The sequence below is a fragment of the Castor canadensis genome, chromosome 5 (assembly GCF_047511655.1).
Source record: "Castor canadensis chromosome 5, mCasCan1.hap1v2, whole genome shotgun sequence".
Taxonomy (NCBI): Eukaryota; Metazoa; Chordata; class Mammalia; order Rodentia; family Castoridae; genus Castor; species Castor canadensis.
The window spans coordinates 167,182,153-167,206,946 of record NC_133390.1 but is presented as its reverse complement, the minus strand read 5'-3'; the positions used below and the strand labels follow the sequence as shown (position 1 = coordinate 167,206,946).

The window sequence follows — 24,794 nt, the reverse complement described above, 5'->3', positions numbered from 1 at the left end:
GTTCTGCCAACAATTTGAATGATCTTGGAAGCAGATTCTTCTTCAGAGCTTGCAGGCAAGAGCCCCATCTGGTTAATTCTTGGGAAAACCTAAGAAGAGAATGCAGCAGAGGCTGCCCAGACTTCTGAGCTGCAGGACTGTACACTGATAAGTGGCTGTGATTTTTAGATCACTTGCTTGGTTATACAGCAGCAGAAAACTAGTGCCCATGACACCTAATCTTCACAACCATCCAATATGGAGGGTTTCTGTCCCCAGTGCACAGATGAGGACATAGATCAGTGAAGTAGAGGGTGTTGCCCTAGGCTACCCAGAAAGTACCACAGTGGGGACTGAAATTCTGGGCTGTCTCAGCTTTATAGAAAGTGGTTGCAATGAGAGCCACTGTGACCTGGGGGGTGGTATGGGTGGAGAGCCCTGGGTCCAGGTTAGGCAGAGAGTGCAGTGTGAGCTCCTGATTGTGTTTGTCTATGTCTATCCTGAGGCTCTGAGTGTCTGAGCCTGTGGGTGTGAGTGTGAGGCTGTGGGCGCTGGGGGTGTATGTGGGAAAGTGTGTGCAAGTGTGAGCTTGCTGCAATGTGTCTGAGTGCCCTGTGAGTCTGAGGGTGTATGTGCATCAGAATGTACCCGTCACTGGAACTGAGTCTGTATGGCTGTGTGTTAGTGTGTGTCTGAAGATGACTGTCCCAGTGTTTGACACTCAGGTGGTTAAAGGGGGAGGGGCACTGAGTATGTGCCAAACTGGGGCCATGTGTTCATCTAAGTGTGTGTGTCACTGTGTATGAATTCTAGAATGTCTGTGCACTAGCGTGGGTGCATGACAGTGTGTGTGCCTGTCTGAACTTCTGGGGGGCCTGAGGGTCTCTTCCGTGTGTGTATGTGTGTGTGAGGAACAGTTGTGCCAAAGGTATCCTGCCTGTCTCTCCCAGTGAATCTGCAGGTCTCTGTGTGCCAGTGTGAGGGTGTCCGTTGGCGTATCTGCCGGTGTGGGTCTCTACGGGTCTGTCTGTGTCTGTGGATTCGTCTGTCCAGGTGTGTATGAGTGTGTCTGTCCAGGTGTCTGCGTCTGACTGAAGGAAACACAGATCTCTGTGGAGCGCGTGTAGGGTCTTTGTGGGAGTGGAGGGCCGGGAGGCCGGGCCCGGTCTCTGAGTGTGTCCCTTCGGAGCGAGTCTGTCTATGGGTGAGGCCTGTCTGGGTGGGTGACTGGGCGCCTGATTCTGGGGCGAGTCTGAGAACCAGGAGCGGGGTGCTGGGGAGGGCTTGGGGAGGCTCGGGCCACAGGACCGGGGCGCAAACAGCGTCCCCGAGCGCCTCGCTCCGGGTACGCGCACCTGCCGGGGCTGGGGGGCTGCTGGAGGGGGCGCAGCCCGCATCCTCCCGGCTCCCACGCCCCGCCGGCGGCACCCCCTCCCCCGGGCGGCGCCGATTGGCTGCGGCGCGCAGCTCCAGCCCGCCCCGCGCGGCCGGCGGGGGGCGCCGCGGGCCAGAGCGCGCTGCGCCGCCACCACCGCCGCCACCTCCGCCGCCGCCGCCACCGCCGCCACCTCCACCGCCGGGAGCACAGCGCGCCTCGGGCTCCACGCGCCGCCAGCGCCCGACCCGCCGCGCCCGCCAGCCCCGCCGCGGAGCCCCGGTGCCCCGGTTCTGCCCCGGGCCGCCGCCACCACGCCGCGCGCCGTACTCCGCGTCAAGAATGGGGCGGCCAAGCTGCCCAAGCCGCCCGCCGCCGCCGCCGCCGCCTCGGCGGAGGCACCCGGCGCCGGCGCGGGCATGGAGCGCTCGCAGAGCCGCCTCAGCCTGTCCGCCTCGTTCGAGGCGCTCGCCATCTACTTCCCGTGCATGAACTCCTTCGACGACGAGGACGCAGGTAAGCGCGCGGCCCGCCCCCGACCCCTGGGGGTGTCCCGGGATCCAGATCCCGAGGCCCGCACCCCGAGTCGGTGCGTCCCGAGAGGTGGCCACTGTCTCCTCTCCAGCCCTAACCCCGTCCGGGGAGACGCCCCAGGGTCTCCTTCCTCTCCCGCGGGACCCCAGGTGTCTAGGATGCGCTGTCTCCCAGCCTTTCCCCCCAGGGACCTCTGATCCTCTGCGTTCACCCCTTTCCCGCAGGTGGGCCCTTGGGTATCCTGTACTCAACTGTCCCTACTCACCTGCGCCTACTGGAGCCTCCCTGTCTTGTTTCTGGATCCCATCTGCCACCATCCCTGAGCCTCCAGTATGTGTTCGCACTTCAAACCCTGGGGCTTTGACTGCTTCACCCCTGGGGCTCTGACGCGCCCCCCGCCATTGGAGGTGGCGCACAGATCTTCCCTCTCCATCTTCGTCTTCGTTGTATCCAGAGGCTCCCTGCCCAAGACCCCCCGCCCGGAGCCCAAGGCCTTGAGCGCCCCCATTTATCTCTTATCCCCTTCCCCCCACAGGCTGGGGCTCCAGACTCCAGGTTGTAATCCGACTGGGGCGGATCGCAGGGAACCGGCCTTTCCTCCAGCATCTCTGGAGGGTGGTATAAGGCGGGCCGACTCGACATTTGTGCACAATGACCTCAGGTGCTCTTGTCCCTGGAGTGGCCTTTCTGGGTGGGCTCAACCCAGCCCCCCCTCCTGCAGCTCAAACCTCACTTGGGCCTGTAAACCTTACGCAGAGCCTTTGGAACAGGAAAATACCGGGAAGCCTGCTCTTGGGGCCCCTGGAACAGAGCTCAGGATTTGGTTCTGGGGCGAGGAAAGGAATCCAACAATAGGTGGAGGGCTTGGATGAGAGTTCCCCAAAGAGTGTCAAGATTAGAAGTTAGAATCAGGCTCCAGCCTTTATTCTTTACTTATAAGCTGTGACCTTGGGCAAGTCATGCCGCCGTGAGTCTCAGTTTCTTTGCCTGTGAAATGGGCTGACAATGCCCCAGATACTAGGCTGCGTATGATGTGAGAGTGGAGTTAAAAGTGTTTTGTGAACTGAAAATCTGAGAGTATTTGAATTTAATGAGGGCTCAAAAAGGAGAGGAATGTATGTGGTGGGAAGGAGCAAGAAGGGTTCATGGACACTTTCAAGACTGATGAAAATATGGACTGTCTTCCCCCACAATACAATATATGCACCAGCCATGAAATTTAGCCTACAGTTATAGGGAGTTCAGGGACCCAGGTTTTAAGTCCCTGCCTGCGAGGGTCCTTGTTCAGTCAACCTGCTATCTAGGTTCTGTCATGGGATGGAGAGGAGGGGGCAATAGGGGTGATGGGCATTTACCTGTAGCAGGCAGATGGGAAAAGGAGAGAAAGTTCTGTGGTGTCTCTGGGCTAGTGAATGAATGGGAGTAAGTGAGACCCCCTGACAGATCTGTCTTGCTGTTGCCTTGGAGACAAGAGTAGGAGAAAAGGTGGTCACTGCAGAGCCATTTTTATGGACTCACCATTTTACAGAACAAATAGTTGAGGCTCAGGCTTAATTTGAGCCTCTCAGAGGCTCTGAGGGAGATCTTATATTTTTCTGGACAAGGCAAGATGAGGAGGAATTGCGGGGGGGTGGCACTCCCTAATACAGTAACCTCCACTGGAGCAAACTCAGAGAAAGGAAATCAGGCTAGCTTGGGGGTCTAGGGAAGGGAGCAGCTGCAGAGAGGGAGTTGGGGCTGGAGGCCTCACCTGATGGCCCCATGTCCTGCTGAAGTTCACCAGGCCATTTTTGTCTCAGGAGCCAAGCTGGGCAGGTGCAAGGGTTTATAGGAGCATCACAGGCAGCATGGTTTGTTTTTTCTCTAAAGTCATGCTCCATGTCATGGGTTAGACACCTTGGCTGTTACTGCATCTGCAGGAGACTTACTGTAGCTTTCACTGAAGTCAACAGATAACTTCATGTAATATTAGTGATATTTTTAAAGGTCTACCTGATATTTTTCCCAGTGAGTTTTTCAAATTCTTAAGTGTTTCACTTGGAAGAGAACTACCAGCCATCTCGTCTAGCCCCTCTAGCTGCCAAATGTGTGTGTGTGTGTGTGTGTGTGTGTGTGTGTGTGTGTACACGTGTGTGAATGACTGAAGCTCTGGTGTGTGGTCAGTGTATGTATGTGTGTGTATATAATACAAGGTCATCCAGTGTATCATGCAGAAAGCTGAGACTAAAACCAGGCTCCCAGTTCTCTTTCCAGAAAACCAGTAGCCCTCCTTAAAGAGGCTGTCTTTAAGAAGCCAGATCTTACTGTGTAGAAAATGGTTCCTAGGTGAGGAGGCCGCAGGAAGTGGCTGGCAGCTGAAGAGTTCAGTTCAGTTAGGGCAAATTTAGCTCCCTGTCTGCTCATCTCCAGGGCTGCCTCGAGTTTGGGAGGGGGAGGGAGAAAGTCTACTTTCATTTCCGGAGGAATAACAAGGATCTGGTGATACTCAGAAGTAAGGAACATTGTCTTGGTACTTAATTTTTCTTGTTCTTCTCAGTCATTAATTTTCAGTCACTAAAAGAAGCCTTTTGGATGCATTCCTTTAGAACAGCACCTGCTGAACTGATTTTTAAAAGCAGTTGGAATAGTCTCAGCTACTGGACTGGGCAGGAGGCGTTGGCACAGACTTGGCTTTACCTGCTTCTTCCCCCTCTCCTCTGCCAGTCTGTCCCTGATGGCTCTGTCTCAGAAGTGTGTCCCTAACGGGCCTCGAGCTTTTCTGGGAGCCTTGCCTTTGTCACTTCTTCCAACTCATGTCAAATGCATCTTTTCCACCCATCAGGTGGTACCTAAGTCATCTCCAGGGCACATCTCACCATTTAGTTAGTTTCCTAAAGAGTGAGGAAAGAAAGAGACTTCTTGTCATTAGCTATAAATAGGGCTGAGTATGTTCCTGCTTTGGATTTAGGAGCCCTGGACACTGGGATGGACAAAAGAAGCGGCAACCTTTTCTTGTCCCTTTCTAGACACCCATGGGCCAGGAGGCTGGTCATTGCAGGTTTCGAGAATTCCTGTCATAGAGCATGTTCCTTCAAGTGTTCTGCACACGTTTCTTACCATGCTGCCTTGTCCCTTTGCCCAAGAATGCTGGGGCAATTGAGAGGCAGGCACTTAGAGATACATTTTGTGCCTGTGTCTTTATTGCTCAGCCTTGCTGGCACAGAGTTAGGAATTGGAGAGGTTTGGGGTAAGAAGTTAGATGTGTGACCCTGTTTTTCTCCTCTAAATAGTAGCATGGACTCCATAGGGTCAGTGTTTTAAAGATGATTACCTTGTGTTAGATCTAGTCTTCCTAGGTACTTTAAATATATTGCTGTAATTCTTTCCTCACAGCACCCCATGGAATGAATATTACATCAACATCCCCCTTTTCACGTGAGAAAACTGAGGCACAGGCATAGTAATTTTTTCAAGGTCACACAGCCAGGAAGTGAGGGAGCTAGGATTTGAACTTGGGCAGTCTGACTCAAGCCCCTATGCTTTTCATTATCATGCTGCTTGCTGTGCAGAGGGCTTAGTACAGTACCTGGCATGAGGTAGCTCTCAATTCGTGTTGGTTTTGATCTGTCTTATTACCAAGTGAGAGTTGTTTCTGAGCATGACTGTAAAGAAGAATCTGTGGTTTGTGCAGAGAAAGCCTGTTTCTCAAAATGTGCGCTTTTATTATTTTAATAGGTAATTTTATTGCATTGTTGTAGCTGTGAAGGTAGACTAGCTCCTCCTGCCTTGATGTGTTTTAAAGATGGGGGGGGGGCTTGCATGCCAAATGAGGATGGGAAGCATCTGACTACCCATTTCCCTGCTCTTCCTGACCAGTTTGTTTATGCAAACTTGGGGCATAGCTGGAGAGTAGGAGTATATCCTCTTTCTAGTAAATACCAAAGGGGGTTGTTACATCAGGGTCTGGAATTGAGGATAGTGTTTCTGAGCCTGACCAAGTGGTTTTGGAGTCCAGTTCTCCCCCGCCCGCCCAGGAGAAGGGCGGAGAAGCTGGAGCAGGCAGCTCTGATTTGCCCGTAGGATGGATGCTTCAATCCAGCGCAGGGAGGAAGTTTCCATGGCAACACCAGCTGGCTACCCATCCCTCTCCTAGCGGTTTGGGCCACTTCTCTGGGCTGGAAAGCCCTTCACAGCACCGCCCTCTTCCGCTCAGACCAAATCTGGTGTGTGTATGTGGGGGGGGGGGCACGGTGGACAGCAAACTAGTACCACAGATTCTTCCGCCCCACTTTTGGATAGAGAGGAAATGGAGGTGGCTGTCTGAGTTACTTCTGGGTTATGGAACAGAGATAACCCATATCTTGCCAGATAGAGCCTTGTAGGGAGGATTGGGGGTTCCAGTTCCTGCCCTGGGCCCCAGGCACCTGGAATGATCACACAAGAATTCTACCCCCACCCCCAATTTACACTATCTGGCAGAGTTTTCTTTCCCAGACCAAGTGCTAACTTTTGTCCTTGAAATTTGACCTGAGCTTTATTTTTTTCCTGGGGAACAAAATGTCCTGTTCTCCCTCCCTTTCCCCGTGAAGATGGTGGGAACAGAGGACTCTAGCCTAGGGGGCTGGGCTGACTAGAGGGGGGAGGTGATCAAGGCCACCTGAAGGCAGAAGGCAGCCTTGAAGCATGTGTTGCACCTCCATACCCTCCCAGGTAGGGCAGGCTCCTTCCTGTCCCCACCCGCATTTACCACCCAGTGCTGTAACTGCCTTTGTGTTTGGGAGCTGGGCAGAACAGAACTCTTGTAGAGTTGGATGACTGAAGCATGGTAGAGAATCAAGCCTATTATCTCCATAGTTCAAGTTGAGGGGTGAGGTGAGATTGTGGATCTAAGCCCCTTTAATCAAATTCTTCTGAAAGAATTCTCTCAAGAAAACAAGGGTGAGGGAGGGTTCACCTCGGCCCTTTACACATATCTTTGGTCTGTTCTAAGCCCTGAGAACTCTTTCCTTAAGTCTCCCTCCCTGGGGTACTTCCCCTTCCCTGTCCTCCAGCTCCAAGACTGCTGGCTTCAGCTTCCTGGGTTTGCAGCTGCCAAGGGCCCACCTGGCTCTGTTTGGTGGGAAGGGGAAAGGAAGGGTCCTTCTGCCTGTTTCCCTCTAGGGGATGAGGCTCTGCCTCCCTCCCCACCCACTCTCAGGCCCAGAGGCAGAGCCAGTTCCAGCTGGAGGCTGAGTGAGGGGCGGGTGTGCGGAGGAGAGCAGGAATGGAAGGAAGCTTCGCCCTCAGCTGCCCTTCTCTCCTGTCTCGAGCTTTCTTCTACCCAAGGACTATTGCCAATATGTCTTTTATAAAAACCCTTGAAAGGCGCCACTTCCGGAGCGTGTGCTCAGAAGGCTGTGCCTTTAACCCACTTTAACCGCCGCCCTCACTGGGGTTCATGTCACTCCACTGCCTTTCTGTTCTGGAAAGGTAGCTGGGCTTGAATTTGACTCCGTATTGGCCCTGCCATCTCAAGCAAGTCCCTTAACCTTTCTGAGCTTCATTTAGACAAAAGAGTTAATGATCTTGACCTGGAGCACCTCAGGGTGGTAAAAATGAAAATGACCAAGGGGTGCGCTCAGCCCTGAATGAGCTCCCTCAACCCTGTCATGCCCTGAATGGCTCTTGCTGCTGCACATCTACCCATTTTGCAGATGAGGAAAGCCAGGCAGCTGGACCAGTTTGCATGGTGGTGTTCCCAACCCAGCTGTGTCTGACTAGCGTTTGCCTTCCACCTCTGGGCATGACACAAGTTCCCAGATGGAAAAGGGCTGTGCAGACTTCAGGGGCTGTACTGTCACCATAGCAAGTGACAAAGGCCAGGGTACAGGGGTCTGCTCAGGTTCAAATATGGCTCTTCAGGGTCTGCCAACCCTCTACAGCCTGCCCTAGCCAAGGAGTGCCTTCCTGGCCATTATTCCTGGATGATCCTCTTCATGGTCGGCCAGCAGCTGCTGTGGCTGCCTGGCCTCCTTGAAGAATCCAGTTGTCTGCCCCGGCCCTGGGGGCCCAGCCATCACCTGCCTCTCCAGACCGATGTAGGCCAGTGCTGGATTATATTTAACGCTGTGCTATTTCCACTTGACAGCTCCAGAGCGCCAGCCCCCCTTCCCCTTCCTCCCCCCTCCCCTTCTGATTCACTCGGAAACTGATGAGGCTGATGTCAGCGCCTTATTCTTAGCCCCCGTAATTGTAACTGCATTTAGCAGTGCGCACTTCATTAACAGTTTCTGTGGTGGGGGAGTGAGATGACTGCGTGGCTGGGCAGGGACACTAGTGGAGGTGGGGAGAGGGCATTTGCTGCTGGGACCCTGCCCAGCTGCCTGCTTTGGATGGACCAACTGGGTAGGATCCAGGCCTGGCTTTCTAAGACTGCCAGTCCTGGAAGGACCCTTGGAGAGCATCTAGTCCATTCTGCTCGTTAGGCAAGAAGGGAAACTGAGGTTCACAGAAGCGGAATGACTTGTCAAGGTCATGTGGGAAGGATCCAGGGTTCTGGCCTTTGAGTTAGATTTTATTCTCTAGTATTTATTCATTTAACTAATATTTAATTTAGTCAGTGCTAAATAGCATTTAGATGCTGGAGAGATATGGGAAAACAAGTCAGACATGGTTTCTGCCCTCATGGAGCTGTGTTTTGTGCTGAGGGAGACAGATGATAATCAGGTAATCAATTAAAAATAATTTTAGATTGTGTTAAGTGGGATGAAACTGATGGGATAGGAAATAACATTAAGTAATGTAGTCAAGGAAAGCGTTCAAGTTAAAGTCTGTATGATAAATAGCCAGCACTGGGAATATGAGGAGGAACAGTGTTCTGGGCAGAGCAAACAGCTGTGCTATGGCCCTGAGGTCAGTGAGAATTTGGGCTTTAGGGAGCAGAAAGCAGATCAGCATGGTTAGAGAATCTGGGGAGATGAGGTCAGAGAATTGAGCAAGGCAGACCATCAGAGGCTGTAAACAGTGAGGAGCACCTGGTGAGAGAACTGAGGTTCAGAGAGGGAAAAGAAAAGGTCCCCAGATGGGTAAAATCAGAGAAAAGCCAAGAACTGAACCCGAGTCCTGTCTTTGTTGTTCCTTAGGCCCAGATGGTTGTGCCTTTAAATGCACAGTAGAGCTTGTGGCTGGAAGGCACTGTAGGGTTGGAGCAGGGCTCTTCCTGCCTTCTTCCCTGTTGTATCTCATCTGACCCAGCTTTGTAGCTTCTCAGGCTGATACAGCCGATGGGAGCCCTTGGGGTTTCCATGGTAAGACAGAAAGAAAGTGGTTTCAGAATCCTGCAGACCTGAATTTTCATCCTACCTCCACCACTTCTAATGTGCACGGCCTTGACAAAGTTGGTTCCCCTCTCTGCAGTTCAATTTTCTCCTCTAAAATGGGCCATAATAATAGTAAATACTTCGGAGAGGAATAAATGGCATAATGCAGAAACCACCAAGCCCAGAGCTAGACATGTGCAATTGAAGTGTCCTCAGTGATGGCTCTGATGAGATACTGTGTTTAATGCCTGGCACATAGTAGGGCTTCAGCAAGTGGTAGCTGCTGCAGTTGTCATATCAGTCTGAGTCGGGAGAGCAGGGCTGCTTAGTCTCCAGTGACTGGCAAGATTTCCTAGAGCACTTGTTTGGACCCCACCTCAGAGTTTCTCACTTTAGTGTGAGGTGGACCTGGAGCACCTCATTTCTAACTGGTTGCTAGGGTGAGCTATACAATACTGAGGCTGCTGGCCCAGGGACTCTTAACTTAAGACCCTACAGGAAAGTGCTGCAGAAAAACACAGGGTCTTTTCAACACACCTGCCCATGTCTTAGATGCTGGGATGCTGGCCAGCATCCAGGCCCAGGTACATTCTTCAGAGCCCCCTATTTACTTCATGGTCTGTGATCTCGAAGAGCCTCAGCTGCTGCCTGCCTTGTGTGGGCTTTACTGTGAGGCCTGCAAGACTCTTGGGAAGCCACATGGGCATGCAATGAATGAGCCAACCTGAGAATCACGTCAGACAAGACAGCAGGACTCAGGCAGCCCCAGGTCCAGCATCTTTTGTCAGACAGAATAGGATGCAGTCCCTCTCCTACACCTGGGAAAGGTAGGCAGAATTCTGCATTAAAACCATAAAGTTCACTTGAGGACAAGTTTCCACTGGGAAGAAGTAAATCTATGGGATCCTGGATGCAAAGGGGCACTGCTGAGAAGTGCTGCCAAGGGAGTTGGCTGAGTCAGTTTATTGAGATGTTTCTGAGGAAGGGGGCTGCTGATCATTTTCCAGGGAAGGTTGGGATTTAGCCAGGGGCATGGGCCGTGTGGTATGATGAATTTCTTACCCAGCTCAATAAAACTCCGAATTGGAAGACAAAAGCACTTCAAAATAGTTTCCAGGTGGGACATGACCTAAACTGGTAGGGATGCTATCCCCGAGGGATACTTGAGGCAGCAAAGAAACATTGGACTTTGGAGGCACGGTGACCCAAGTATACTGCTTTGCCTCTTGCCAGCTGTGTATCTTGACTATGGATGCAATTGGGCTGGGCCTCAGCCGTGTTCTTTGCAGAATGCAACAAGAGTTAGAGATCCTGTGAGAATTTGAGCAGTGTATGTAAAACTGATGAAAATGGAAGCTGCTGTCTTTCCTGTCACTGTAGACTTCCTGAAACAGGAGACGCACATACCTGGCTGGAGGAAGGGCAGAGGGTGGGGAGCATCCTGTCTGGGGGTCTGGATGCCTGGTCCTGGTCTGCAGTTGGGGTCCAAAGAGGAATCCATTTAGTTACTAAATCTCAGTGTCTCCCTATGGCCACTTCTGGTTGTCTCTTGGGCCTCAGTATCCCCATCTGTAGAGTGAGAGTCTAGTGGGCTTGGTCTAGATACAAGCAGTGTCCTAAAGAGAAAGATACCTGTCCAGGTCCCCCATCTCCTCTTTTGTAGTCCTCTACTCTCCTGTCACTTTGTATGGTCATTTTCTGTCTTGGAGAGTCCCTTGCTTGCTTACTGAGTAATTGTTATATAAGTGTTTGGGGGATTTGGTAATATGTGCAGATGCTATAATACTTCTTGTTTTGGTTTTCTGTGGTACTGGGGACTGAACCAGAGCTTGCGCTTGCTAGGCAAGCGCTCTGCCACTTGAGCTACACCCCCAGCCTGCGGCAGCATTTTTAAAGACATGAAAGATAGCCATTGAGAAGCATCCTAGGTAAGAGCCTGTCGTGGATCCTCTTGTGTCTCTGCCAGTGGGAGCACTATAACTAGTTCTCACAACTCTGTGTGCTGGTGTCACTGATGATAATGTGTACGTGGAAAGAAACCAAACACCACCTCAGGACACCCAAGGATATGCTCATGTCCCTCCCACCTTGGCTACCCAGTCCCTCAGGCCACCATTACAGTCCTTAAAGCTTACAGTTTTTCCTGTTAACAAATCATATGAAGCACTTATGGGGTATCCAGCCTTATACCAGGCATTGTGAGGGTCCCAGAAAAGTCAGGTTGTCCTAGTGTATAACAGGTTAGAAGTAACCAATTCAAGCCTTACAGTCAGCGGCCATGGGTTTGAATCCTGGCTCTGCCAATTATTGACTATATGACTATGGACAAGTTACTTAGCCTCTCTGAACCTCTGTAAATGGGTTTATAGTAGCCCTTTTCCTGCCTCAAAGGTGTCATGAAGATTAAATGTGTCAGTATTTGTAAAGTGCTTTGTAGAGAGCCTAGTGCACACTAAAAGTAAGTTAAGAGGGTTAGCTCTTGTCCTTTTAGAGCCTTTGAATTGGAAGTCTCTCTGAAGTCCTTGACTCTGGCTACCTTAGTTGAGGCCCTGAGAGGGATCTCGATTTGCCTAGTGCCTGATGCAGGTCTGTGACAAAGCCAGAAACAGCACTGATATTTCCAAACTCCAAGCTCAGAGCCTCTCCCACCCTAGGTGTGCCAAGTGGCCGTGATGAAAGGACCCTGCCAGCACCTGAGAATTCAAGTCTGTACCTTGAATCTCCAGCATTTGGAGTCCCTGGAAAAATGCCTCCTGGAGTCACCCTGGGAGTGGGTGGGAGGCTGCGTCAGTAATTGGGACCTGTTACGGAGATTAATTAGTTCTTCAGCACATGTCTTGTGAGACATCTTTCATCTGCCTGGCCCCAACACCAGGCTGGACCAGGTGCCTATAGGACCCACCCAGCCCAGGCTAAGCCACCTTCCGGCCATCTGGCCTCAGGAAGCTGCCATGTCAACAGAAACTGGGCATGCTGAGTTGGGGTAAGGGACCCCCTGGCTGTGAGTGGAGACAGGTGGGATGATGTAGCTCGTAGATGATTCTCTAGACTCTTGGCAATTGTTTCAAATGGGAGGGAGTACAGAGTTGGGGAGAGTTCTCCCTGCTTCCTCTGCATTAGCCTCAGCTGTGGGTCTTGTGCAGTGATAGACTGTGGGTGCACTTTCTGGTAAGACCTGCTCCAGAGGAGCACAAGATACTGGACGGAGCACTGAATGCAGCAGCTACCATGGACGTCTAGCTGGGGCCTGGCCTCAGTCTGTTCCTGGGCAGGCTCTAAGAGTGGATGGCTCCCCCCCTCCCAGCCTTCCATACTCCCAGGTCAGGGAGTTCCCCAGGTTGGGAGTAGACATGACTTTTTGGACAAGGCAGCTCTCTAAAGATGGACTAGCACCAAGCTGGTACCAGGAAATACAGTAACTGGGGGGTGGACAGTCTGGTTGGTAAAGGAATCTGGCCAGGGCACTTACAGGGTCGAGCCACCCATTGTCTGGGAACCTCTGGCTATAGTGGAGTGAGCAGGTGTGCCCAGCTTGGTGCTGAGCCATGGCTCGCTTACTGCAGGTCACCCTGTCCACAGTCCCACGAGGTGGGTGCGATCATTGCAGGAGGCAGGATGGTGAAATCGAGTCTCTGACTAGAGTCCTACTCATACAGCTAGTGAGGGGTGGGACAGGGCTGTGAGCGCAGGGCTGAGTCCAACCCTGTGGTCCTTCCAGCATTGCACGTTCTTCATGAGTGCATATAAGAGCTTCTTAGTGGGCTTCTTTCCAAGTCTCTTGGAAGGGTATCTGCCTTGACTTCTGCTTTGCACCTTGCAAACATGAAGACCTTTGTGTGTGACAAACCATGTTTGTCTACTTGATCTCATGAGCCTCATGGAACATTGGCCCTGAGTCTGGAGAGTGGGCAGGAGCCCCAACATGCTGCCTGGGGAGATGAGACAGCTTATGCAGTAGCTGATGTGTCATAGAGTGAGCCCTGGATTTGTCATAAGAAAACCTGGATTTGAGGTCCCATTTCTGCCAGTGTGCTAGCTGGTAACCCTGGGCAAATCTTTCTCTTTGAACCTTGGTTTCCTCTTGGGAAGAACACATCTGTGGCTGTAAAGCAGCACATAACCTGCAGGTGTTCTACTGGTGCTGTGTGTATCCAGAACTTGACAGGGCTCTGCTTAGGGAGCAAGTTGGTGGGGAGAGGGGGTCCAAAACCAAACCTGCCCTCTGCCTTTGTTGGGAGTCAATGGGTGTGTAGGGAACCATCCCAGATTAGGGCTCCTCTGTGAAATGGGCACAGTGACACTTGTCTCACCGTCCTTGTTTGGGCTCCCCCAGAAGCAGACCCCAAAACAAAGATTCAAGTACAAGTGTTAGGTGTAACTATACAAAGTTGCCATTTTTTTGTAAGTCAGAACAGTCAAAGAACAGTTTTACATGGAACCATGTAAGGTTATGTGTTACACCAGGAAGGGAGCAAGAAAGTGAGGCAGAGGAAGAAGCAGGAGTTAGTGTGTTATCAGGCAGGCGACTTCTGAGTGAGGGTGACTGGAGTTAGCCTAGCTGGAGAACCTCTGAGGGACTGTGTAGAACAGGGTACAACTTACATCTTCTGCAAGCCAGGCAGGCAGGAGATATTTTTGTCTTTGCAGGCTCTACTGCTTAGCCATACAGACAGTAGGTAAATGAAAGGATTAGGCTGTGTCCGAATAAAACTTTATTTCCAAAGGCAGACAGTAAGGTTTGAGGACCCCTAAGGTAGAATGTGTATCTCCATTGTCCCACCCAGGCAGGAGGGAGCTGAACTGTGTATGCAACAGCTTTATCATGGTGGAGAGCTCTCCAGGTAGACTTGGAGAATTATAATCCAGTGATTATAATGTTATAATCATTGTTATTTTCAGTCAAGTAAAGAAATGGTGGTGCCAGCAAGAGCAAGTGGGGCCAGGACAGGGGATAGGGCAGGAGATAACAGCCTTGCTCACTCCAGCCAGGAGTATGGCTTGTTTGGTTGCTGGGAGACTATTTGAGAGAAGGTGGCAGGATGAACAAGGAAAACAAGTTTGGGACAGGTTACTTAACTTTATATTTGCAGAATTTTGCTACTTTGTATTTGTTATTTTTGGGCAAAACCTGGCTTTTCCACACTTGCTGGTCTTATTTGAGTTTTGCTCCCCTGTGCCTCTGCTTGGGCTGACCCACATCTTGGGAGCCTCCCTTGCTCCAGAAGCACAGCTGCTTTCCTCAAGTGGAGTTGGTTGTTCCTCTTGGGCATTCCTGCAGTGCTTTGCTTTCCCCTTTCTCCAGTGTCTGTACCGTGTGGCTTCTGTCAACTTTCTGTTGTCACACTGGGAGCCCCTTCAGGGCAGGGACTGTGTGACCCTGTCTACATCCCACCTGGGGCACTGGTTTGGGGCAAAGTTAACTGGATCCCAAGTGCCTCTCCCTCCCTTCCCTGTGCCCTGTTTCTCCTTTTCTCCCTCCAGTGACAGCTGATGGCCAGGCCCTTTTCAGCGGACCTAAGGCAAGTCCAGCCTTTGCCCTGGTGGAGTTTGCAGTGTGGTGGGGAAAATTAGACATTAGACAACCCAAAGGAACAACTGGTAACTCCATCCCCACTGTCTTAAGTGCCATAGAAGATGCATGCAGGATGCCAGGAAAGGCCACACCAGGGAGAATTGACCTCTCTGGGGAGGGCAGAGGACAGGTAAGCTGAGACTTGAGGAATGAGTTGTGTTAGGCTCATGAAGGCAATGAAGGCAGGGGTTGGGGAGAGTGGGAAGGAGGCCACAATGCTGAGAGCACAAATTGGGCCAGTTATGGGAGTGGAGGGTTGAATTTTGGATTCTTGATGTCTGTGTGGCTGTCTCCTGTCCCCTCCCACGCTCTCCCCCACAGAGGGAGAGAGAGTGAAAGAGAGAGGAAATACTAACTATAATCACTTTTGCATGGCAGCATTATGGGTAGTTTTTGCTTTCTAGTTTGTATATTCCAGATGTTCTACAATGGACATGTCATTTGAGCCCCATAATTGCCCTGAAGCAAGAACTGTCATTATCCCTATTTTACAGATGAGGAGGAAACTAAGACCCAGAGAGGCTAAGTCAGTTGCCTCAGATCACACAGTAGGGGTCAGAAGCAGGATTCCAGTCTAGCTGTCTGGCTCTGGAGTCTGAGTTTAGCCACTTGACTCTGCTGCCCACCTCATAGGTAGGGGTTGGGGTAAGAGGGCACCTGCAGAGTCCTGGTCCAGTGTCTGGCACATAGGTAGTACTCAACTAATGTTAGCAGCTGTGCACAGGCCCACTGGTGAGACAGGGCATGTGGTTGGTGAGGCAGCAGGACTGGATCATGAAGTCAGGGATTTTGCACTTGAGCTAAAGGACAGCTGGAACCCCTGTTGAGCTTTTATCAAGGATGTGACAGACTCAGATTTGGGGTTTGCAAATCTTTAAAGACCTCTCTGGTGCAAGAGGAAAGCAGGGAGCCAAGAGGCCTGGGGCTGACTTGCTCTGGACAGAGCAGCTCTTCTTGGTCTCCTGACCATTCCAGCATGGGGTCCTCAGGCCTGGGTGGTAATAGTCTGCTATCTGGGCCAGCTGCATGGGCCAGAGCAAGAGACAGAAGTCAGGAGTGTGTCACCAGGCTGGTCCGGTGATGCTGGAAGGCTGGGAGGTGCCGGCTGGAAGGCAGGAACAAATTACTCTCCTGGAGATGAGGCCGGGCCAGTTCCTGCCGTGTTACATTATTAAATTTGTAATCTTCATTCTAATACTTTCCAGCAGTGAATAAGAACCAAATTTAAAATGCTGGCTTTACATTTCTGGAATGGAGCTCTTTGTCAAGAACTCTTGAAACCCATAATTTCTCTCTAGAGGTGAATGTCTAAGTCTTAAAAAAATTAAAATAAAAAAATCATGGAAAACCACTCCAGTTAAAGGTTGGGGTTGAAGGGTTTGATCCCAGCTGTATGTATGTAGCCCTGGAAAGGTCTTAACAGTAGAACTGGGCCTGTGGATGCCTGGGGCTATCCTGGAAAGTGAACTCCTAATCTGGGCCTTGTGGGGGAAGAAAGTGAGAGAAACCTTGTGCCTGCTTCACCCCCAAGGAATTGGCACATCTGTTGATTTATGAATTGTAAAGCGTTTAGTAAAAATCGGGCCACAATCTCGAGAAGAGTCCGCCAATGCCAAGCTCTTATGAGTTTTCTTATGATCTGTTGGGTGAGTGGCAGAGCTGGCTGCTGGTATCATTGTGCACTGCCTGGACAGGTAGAGTCCCGATCGGAGTGATCCGCATCTCTGGGCTGCTTGCTCTCTGACTTTCCTCCAGGTAGGCTGTTCCTGGGCAGGGTGAGGCGCCTGAGGCAGAAGGGGATATGTCCACCTGTACTTGCCTGGGGATCCTGTAGTTCTTCGTTTCAGTGTGCCTGAGCCAGCTTCCAGGGTCTGTCCCTATCCCTGGGTCCATCCTCCCCAGGTTCTGACCAGTGTCCTTGTGAGGATAGCACACAGATGTGGAGAGTGGGCCCCTTAATATGGAGTTGGGGGTGAAAAGAAGAGGTGGGCTGTGCCTGAGAGCAGGCACCTTCCTCACACCACAGTCACCCTCGGGACTCAGAATGCTAAATTTGAACCTGGCCCTCAAGGTCATTAGGAAGGCATAGTTCTCAGAATAGAAGGATAGGACATATTTTATTTAATAGCCTGGATTAATAACTTTTAAATATTTAGAATAAGTATGAGAACCTCATTTGTACTCCTGCCTGAGGACCCACACCCTAAGGGCCTTTGTGTCACTCTTTGAACTGACAGCAAGACAGCTCTCATGGCCCACACTCTAGGCTTGGGTACAGGGCCATGATGGTGCCTTTGTGCAAATCAGAGGAAGGCTCAGTCTTCTTCCACTCTCAGTGGTTGGATTAAAGACTGGCACCTCCTCTAGGAGGGCGAATTGGAGAAAGTCCCCATCTCCATGTCAGCAGGATGCACAACCTAGCCAGTGAAAGGCTATGTTTCTGCCTGTCCACACTGGTCACCTTTGTTCAGGGTGCAGCCTGCCACAGAGTTCATAGTACCTCAGACCTGAAACAGAGTGGAGCCATTGGTATGACCCAAAGGGAAAGTGCTGATCATCAAACCATTTTCCATGTAAATAGTCGTTCTCATCACTGTAGGAAGGTTTATTGTGTTTCATATTTGCCAAGTGCTCTGCGCACTTTACCTGGATTATTCCATTTACGTATGAGGCTATGAGGGTAGTATGGGTGTCATGCCATTGCACAGATGAGCAAGTTGAGGCTTGGAGAGGACAGGCCTAGCTTTGGCCCAGGGCTATTCAATAGTAAGTTCAAATCAGACTTGCCTGGCTTTTGAGTCTGTTAGCCCAAGCACTGCTCTGCCCCGCCCTTCATCATTTTTGAAAGCATTCTTTCTGCAGTGAACAAATGCTTCCTGGCCCCTGCTTCAGTGTGCTGGACCAGAACCTCCCTCAGGGGGGACAAAGACAGGCAGAGCAGGTAACAGGTGCTCTATTAAGGGCTGCCAAGTATTGCCATGGTTCTGGAGAAGCTGTTTACCAGGCTGAAAGGTGCCCCAGGTCACTGGAGGTCTTGTGGGGTCAGAGAGAAGCCTCCTGCAAACTAGGTGCATTATTTATGTCATCTGGGGGCAGGCTAAATAAGTACATTAAGAAGTAGCTACAAGGAGGAAGTGGGGTCGGGAAAGAGGGAGGAGGATGGTCAGGGCCAGTCCCTTCTCAGAGACAGTTACATCGTCATTCTCAGACCTGGGCCTCTACTGAGAGGGGTGGGACTTAATATCCACCCCACCTTCCATCTCAAGGTCAGAAAACTGGGAGGGAGAGGGAAAAGTGAGTCATTTGTATATTCTTGGGCATGTTGGGTTGGAACTCAGCCTCTGAGCACCCCAGGCTGTGATCCAGTCCCTGCCTAAATTGCCTTTCATTCCCAGAAGTGGCAGAGTTACCATTTACCATTTTAACCTTTTTTTTGGGGGGGAAACTTGTACTAGGGATTGAACTCAGGTCCTTGTGCTTGCTGGACAAGTGCTTTACCACTTGAGCCACGTTCTAGTGCCTTTGCTTTTAGTTCACAGCCTCGGGCTGTGATTCTCCTACCTCATCCTCCCAAGTAGCTAGGATTATAGGCATGCACCACCATGCCAGCCACTTTTGACTGTCTTAAACAATATTATTCTTTTACCACATTTATAGTTCTGTTTGCTGGCATTTCCAGGATACATACTCCAGATGCCGTGCTAAGATTTCATGTGTGTTACGTGGCTTAGTCCCGGAGCTGACCCCTGGGGAAGGTGCTGTTGTTGTTCCTGTTGTTCAGATAAGGAAATTTAGTAACTCTCCAAGGCCATACAGCCAGCAAATAAATAGCAGTGCTGGTTTCCTTGGTCTTACATCCTCAGTCTATACTGTGTGTAGCCATGATGGAAATTTGGGGAAAATGCAGAGAAAGTGCACAAGAAAATAAAAACAACTCTAATGCAATAGTCTAGAAGTAGAATATTTTACCACTGGGGCTGGTTCTAGAATGTGTGTGTGTGTGCACATGTGTGTGTGTACATGCACGTATGCAGGAACACATGTCTAAACCAAAGCAGGCAGGGTGATGCTGTGATGCTATTTTGTAAACTGAAGCTACCAATTTACAAAAAAATCACCTTAAAAGGACCTTCACAAGCTGGTCTCCACAGGGACACTGATTTCTAGGATCAGGTCGAGAACTGGAGCTGCATGTGATTTGTCTGTACTCTGTAGACTTGGCCAGGAGACCCAGGGACAGCACAGACAGCTTGCCCTGATAGCCACAGTTCATTTCGCCCCTGCTTTCCGTCTCCTGCTCTTGTAAAATAAATAAATAACATTTAAAACTTAAAGCCCTCTCCAGGATTTTATTCCATGCCTGGCCCTGCATTTCAATGCAAGAAGCAGAAGGCTTGTGAGCTATAAATAGCCCAAGCCTCTTCTGCACAGTGGCAGGAGCGTTTGTAGGTTCCGTCTCCTCCCAACCTGGTGACCTGGATTACTTCCTTCCTGCAGTAGCTGCATTCCTTGCTGCCTCCCCTGTCCATCCTGTACAGAGCAGAGCAGGGGCCTCTCCACGAGTAGTATCTGAGTGCCTACATGGACCAGGCTCTTGGGACTGGGCACACAGGCTGAGTGAGACACTATCCCTGGCTCAGCCTGCTGCGGTACGGGGTGGGCACATGCACACATGTCTGCAGGTGAGAATCTTCTTCACTGTGGACACTTGAAGAGGGATCCCTGGCTCTGGGAATCAACCAGATAAGGCTTGCTGGAGAAGCCCTGGCAATGGTAAAAAGGAAAAAGAAGCCTGGGGAGGAGGCGGCCTAGAAGAAGGAGCCTGTGGGTCCAGGGTGCCATGCTTGGCACAGTCAAAAGCGAGTCTTCGCTATTATTAGAGAGACCACATGGCACTTGAGAACAGGTCTTGGGTTCCTTTAGTGGTTCCGAAAGCTTCTGGAGTCCAGTGATCCTGGATGAGGAGGGCACTCAGCCTTTCACTGGTCCATGATTCTCCACTTGCTCTTCCATCTGGAACCAGACCAGTCAGTTTCCAAACCTCTGTGGAGCCTGGAAATCCATCGCCTCACATGCTCCCCAGTGGTGCTGATACTCAGCCATATTTGGGATTCAATGTGTTGATCTGGTTTCCATCTGGGACCTGTTTGCATCCCCTGCTGAATGGGGGCTTTGTCTCCCTTGGCTGCTTCTCAGGACAGGGAAGGGAGCTTATAGCTTCTCGGACTCCTCCTTCCATCAGTAGGCACTGGGCTGCAGGAAGTCCTTCCCTTGAGCTGAGAGTCACCTTCTCCATTAGTCCTAACAGTCCTAGTGACATTTGTGCACACCTCTGCTGTCCACAGAATACTCATTTAATTTGGGAGGCAAAGGATGCATAGATTTTCAGTTCAGACAGACCTGGGTTAAAACCCCACCCATCCCCACCTTTTTTTCTTACCCCATGAGTTGTGTCTTTAAACGAATGATCTAATCTCTCTGAGTCCTCTGTGTTCTCATGGAGGAAGGAAAGATAATCTCTCAGAAAACTGGAAAGATTAAGGGACATGTGTGAAATGGGCCCAGGACAGTCACTTCACAGTAACTTATTATTGCTCTAATGAAAGATGTTTGCATGGTAAATTCAAAATTCAAGAGTTTTTTATTGAGTGCTTCATGTATGCCCAGCCCTACTCATTGTTTGATGCATCATGAGAAAGTTCTCACTAAATCACAGGCATTGTTAGTCTTGTTTGATCTTCATGATATTGGTGGGGTGGGTAGTAACATTTTACTGATTAGAAGATAAAGGTCAGAGAGGTTGGGGAGTTTCTAAAACCCACTAAGCTGGCAAAAGTGGTCCTCAGAGAGATGTGCAATCTGGCTATTCAGCTAGCTCTCTTGGTTAGGCTGCAGCCTGAGTGTGGTCTGAGTCTCAGATCTGCTCTGACAGCTGCAGGTGTAGCCAATACCCAGTCCACTGTCCTCAGTGCCCTTTCCACCCTGAGTTACTGCCTTTGCCCAACTCCAGGCCCCACCAGATTTCTCACCTCAAGGCTGGCTCTTGTTGGCTGTGGAATGCCTCTATTCCTTGCTTTCCCATCCTAAGAAAGTGAAAAGGAGTGTCAGCCAGTATGTTCTTTCTCTTAGGGGAGCTGGCTATTTGGTCAGCTCTCTCCACGGGATGAAAGTCACTGTCCCCTGGTAGAGTCATCAGTAAGGAAATGGAAAAAGATGTAGCTAAAGAGGGTCCCTATCGTGAGACATACATGTGCGTTGCTGGTGATGTGAGTCTCAAGTGAATGGTTCCTGTGTCTTTTGTCCTGTACAAGATGTTGACTTAAACTGTCTTCCTGTGAGCCCTTCTCTGAGCTCTCTTCTTTCTCTGGCACAACCTTGGTCTCTCTGTGTCTCCTCTTTATGCCACGCCTTCGTTTACCAGGTGAATCTAATTTCTATTAGCCCCTGACAGTGGAAAAACTAAGGGTGGGAGTCACAAGACCGTGTTCGAGACCAGCACTGTCCAACAGAAATTTCTTCCATGGTGGGGATGTTCACATGTACACATGCAAAACAGTAGCTGCTAGCACGTGTGGCTCTTCAGCGTTTGAAATGTGGCTGGTATGACTGAGGACCGAATTCTTAACTTTAAAAGTTTAATTAAAGTAAGTGGTCAGGTGTGACTGGTGACCACTGTACTGGGCAGAAAAGCTGTGGATCCAGCTCTGCACGTACAGAGCTGTGAGACCTCAAGAACTTTCTTTTCTCCTGGGAAGATGAAGGTTGTCATTTAGAATAGAGACTGGTCTGTAGTCAGCTAGATCTGGGGAAAATTTCAGTTCTGCCAAATCCCAACTCTGAGATCTTGGGCAAGTCGCTAAACTGCTCTGGGCCTCAGTTTCCTCATTTATAAATTGAGCATAGTAACAATCACTTCTCAAAGTTAAATGAGGTTTAAATGAGATAGTTTTCCGGGTGCTTCATTCCTCATTATCACAAGAGTAGTTGTAGGTGGCATCTATAATGATGTCATGTTCTCCTCTTGCCTCTTTGGAAAACTCTTGTCAAGTCAGGTTCATAAAATGCTTCTTTTCAAAGATGGAGTTCTTAACTGTGAATCTCATGTAATTATATACAAGTTGTATCATTGTGCACCTGTTATTTTTTCTGAGAAAAACCAGAATTTTTTTTTTTCTAGAGAAAACCAGCTCTCAACAGATTTTCAAGGAAATCCAAAAGGTTTAAGAACTCTGAAACCTGACACATGTGCAGCAGGCCTGGGTGTGACCAGGGCGACAATAAACTCTGGCCCCAGGCTGCCAGAAGCCCTGTCTGAGCCTGCCACCGTCAAGCTACATAGGTCTGTTGAACTTCAGCCTCCCCATCTGTGAGATGCGGATAATGCAGGATGTTTTGTGAATTGTTGGGATTAAGTAATGCTGCATGTTAACTGTGTGGTATAGCACCTGGCACGTGTGCCCAGTGAACACCAGCTGTTATCATCATCATTGTCATTGTCACCACCGTCATGAGGACTGGTGCTAGGAGGGTCTGTCTCCCAAAGTCTGAACCTTATTTTGTACCATATCCCCTTCTCGCTCTGTGCCAGCCACTCTGGCCAACTTGTTCATGGAACATTTCAGACATAAAACTGCCAACGGTCTTTATATTCCTAACCCCTGTGTCAGAAACTTTCCCCTTAGACATCTGAGGTTTATTTCATTACCTCCTTCTGCTCTTTACCAGCATATAGTGGTGAGGCTTACCTGACCCCTCTATGAGAGAAACTCCTGCCGTCGCTCATGGCCATCTAACATCCGTTCTCTTGTTATTTATTTGTTGTTTTTGATGTTTGCTTACCTCCCCCAGAATAGAGCTTTAGGAGGGCTGTTTGGTTTTTCTTTCCTTTGCCCCCTGTGTGAATTCCAGGGCCTGGAATGGTAGTTGACATATAAAAAGTATTCAAAAAATCCCTCACGAGTGAATGAATCTCATCTCATCTGTGGTAGGAAGACCCCTGTGGGTTCTTAAGCTCCACAGATGTCTGCTATGTAGTATTTCAGTAAACCCTTCCCTGTGCCAGGATGGGCCTTAGGTTCTTGGGATAGAAAGGTAAATAACATTTCTGTTCTTGGAAGACTCATAGGCCTGGCAGTGACCATAGTATGGTTCTCTTCTGAGCCTTTCCCACATCTGTATCTGCTGACTTGTGAGGCTGTCCTGTTTACCATCTGACTTCCATCTCAGAGTGAAAGGGTTCAGGGCAAGGACCTCATCTGTTGTGCTCAGTGCTTTGTTCTCAGCACTAGGACAAGGGCCAGCATATGAACCCAGCACATGAAAGAACAAAGCAGGATGTGGGTGGGTCAGGGCCAGTAGAAGGGTCCATTGGTTTACCAGGGAGGGGAAACTGGCCCTGCCTGGGGAAGCATGGGACAAAGCCATGGGAGGTCACATGGGGGGATGAGGATGCTTCTGTCCCTTGACAGTTTGCCTAGCCCCTCGCTTGGCCAACCATGAAGCAACCTGGGAACGATGGGAGGGTTATGGCTTTCTCTCCCTTGGGAGGCTGGGTGGCCCTTCTATATTTCAGCTTCTGCCTGAGTCTCTGTCCTTGGAATTAAAAATAGCCAAGGATGGGAGTGCAAGGACTCACTGTCCTTCTCTGCACTGAGCAGGGATTCTGTTACTTCTTCTCAAAGGGGGCTGCAGGGCCATGGTTTTGAGAAGGCAGCAGCTTAAAGACAGCCCCCCCTGCCCCTTTAAGGACAAGTACATACCTCTTTCCCCCATCTGGCATAACTTTAAAAGAGCTATGGATGTTACAGCTGGAAGGGTTCTCTGGGGTAGGCAGACATCTGGCAGGAAGCCCCATCAGCCTCCAGACCTGGGACCTTGGCAGACATCACCAATCAATCAAGACACCCTTTTCTGCCAAGTCCAGACACAGTGTAAGAATTCTTAACATAGGATATTTCAGGCAACAGCTACCACAGTTAGGGAGGGAGAGAGAGGGACAGAGAGCATATTTGTTATCCCTAATCTAATACATGGGGGCAGGGGAACTGAGGCTCAGAGAGGGGCAAAAACATGTCTGATGTGGCACAGGAAGTCAGTAGTGGAGCTGGGACCTGACCCAGGAGTGTTAAGTCCTCATTGAGGCTTTCTTCACTCTGTCCCCTATTGCATCCTCTTTTCTACCAGAAGTAAGGTTTCTGTATGCAGAAAATGGCTTTTAACCCATGGATTGCAAGCCCCCAAATTTTCTGCAACATACCGTATGTGCTGGCAGGTTCTTTTCTAAGGGAGGAGTGAATTGCTTTCATCAGCTCTCAAGAGGCTCATTGCATGATCAAGAAAAGTGATGAAATCAGAAAAGAGAGTGAGTCTTGCTACTTGGAATGTAGGTCACAGATCAGCTGCCTTGGCCTTAACCTGGGAGTTGTTAGGAAAGGCAGGCTATTAGGTTCCACCCAGGGCCTGCAGAATCACACTTTGCATTTTACAAGATCTCTGGGTGATTCATTTGCACATTAACATTGAGAGGCACAGTGCTGGAATTCATCCAGCTATGATTTCTGTGTGGAGAACCTGCTGATTGCCAGGCACCTGCATAAGTCTTATGAGGTAGGACTGGTCCCTGCCCTCATGTGAGAGTGAAAAGAAACAGAGACAAGAAAGTGCCCTGCTGCTCTGCAGCTCTACTAAGGCCAAATCAAGGGAGGTACTGTGTCAACTATTTAAAGATAAAAGGTAGCATTTCCTATACAAGGAGTAAGAGACCCCAGCATGCATTGAGCTGGTATGCAGGAGTTTCTCTTTGGGAAGCCTTAGTGGGCATCTGGTGAACTGCTGTCTTGAACAGAGGGACTGGTCTTGGGTTGAGAATGAGTTGAGCAGGAGCTACAGGGAATGTGTAGCTCAGGGTCAGCACTGCTAGCCACCTGTGATACTGACCATAGCACCTAAGGTGGATTTGGGCTATGCGTTGATGACAGGTGGTTCCAATTGGTCTCAACTGATCCCGGCTGTTCTCCAGAATCTGGTAGGCTCTGAAGGAAGCTGGCCATGTGTTAAG

General features: G+C 50.1%; 1 protein-coding gene across 2 annotated transcripts in view; it reads left to right on the top strand.

Moving 5' to 3' along the window:
• The first annotated feature begins 1,702 nt into the window (after nt 1–1,702).
• Nucleotides 1,703–24,794, top strand: part of Rims4 (regulating synaptic membrane exocytosis 4) — a 58,236-nt gene continuing 35,144 nt past the window's right edge. The window contains exon 1 of one of the 2 annotated variants that reach the window (XM_020154574.2): nt 1,703–1,870. In XM_020154574.2, coding sequence (XP_020010163.1) covers nt 1,774–1,870 — 97 coding nt within the window. In that variant the 5' untranslated portion in view covers nt 1,703–1,773. The remainder of the gene's footprint in view (nt 1,871–24,794) is intronic. The other variant, XM_020154525.2, reaches the window with a different exon arrangement.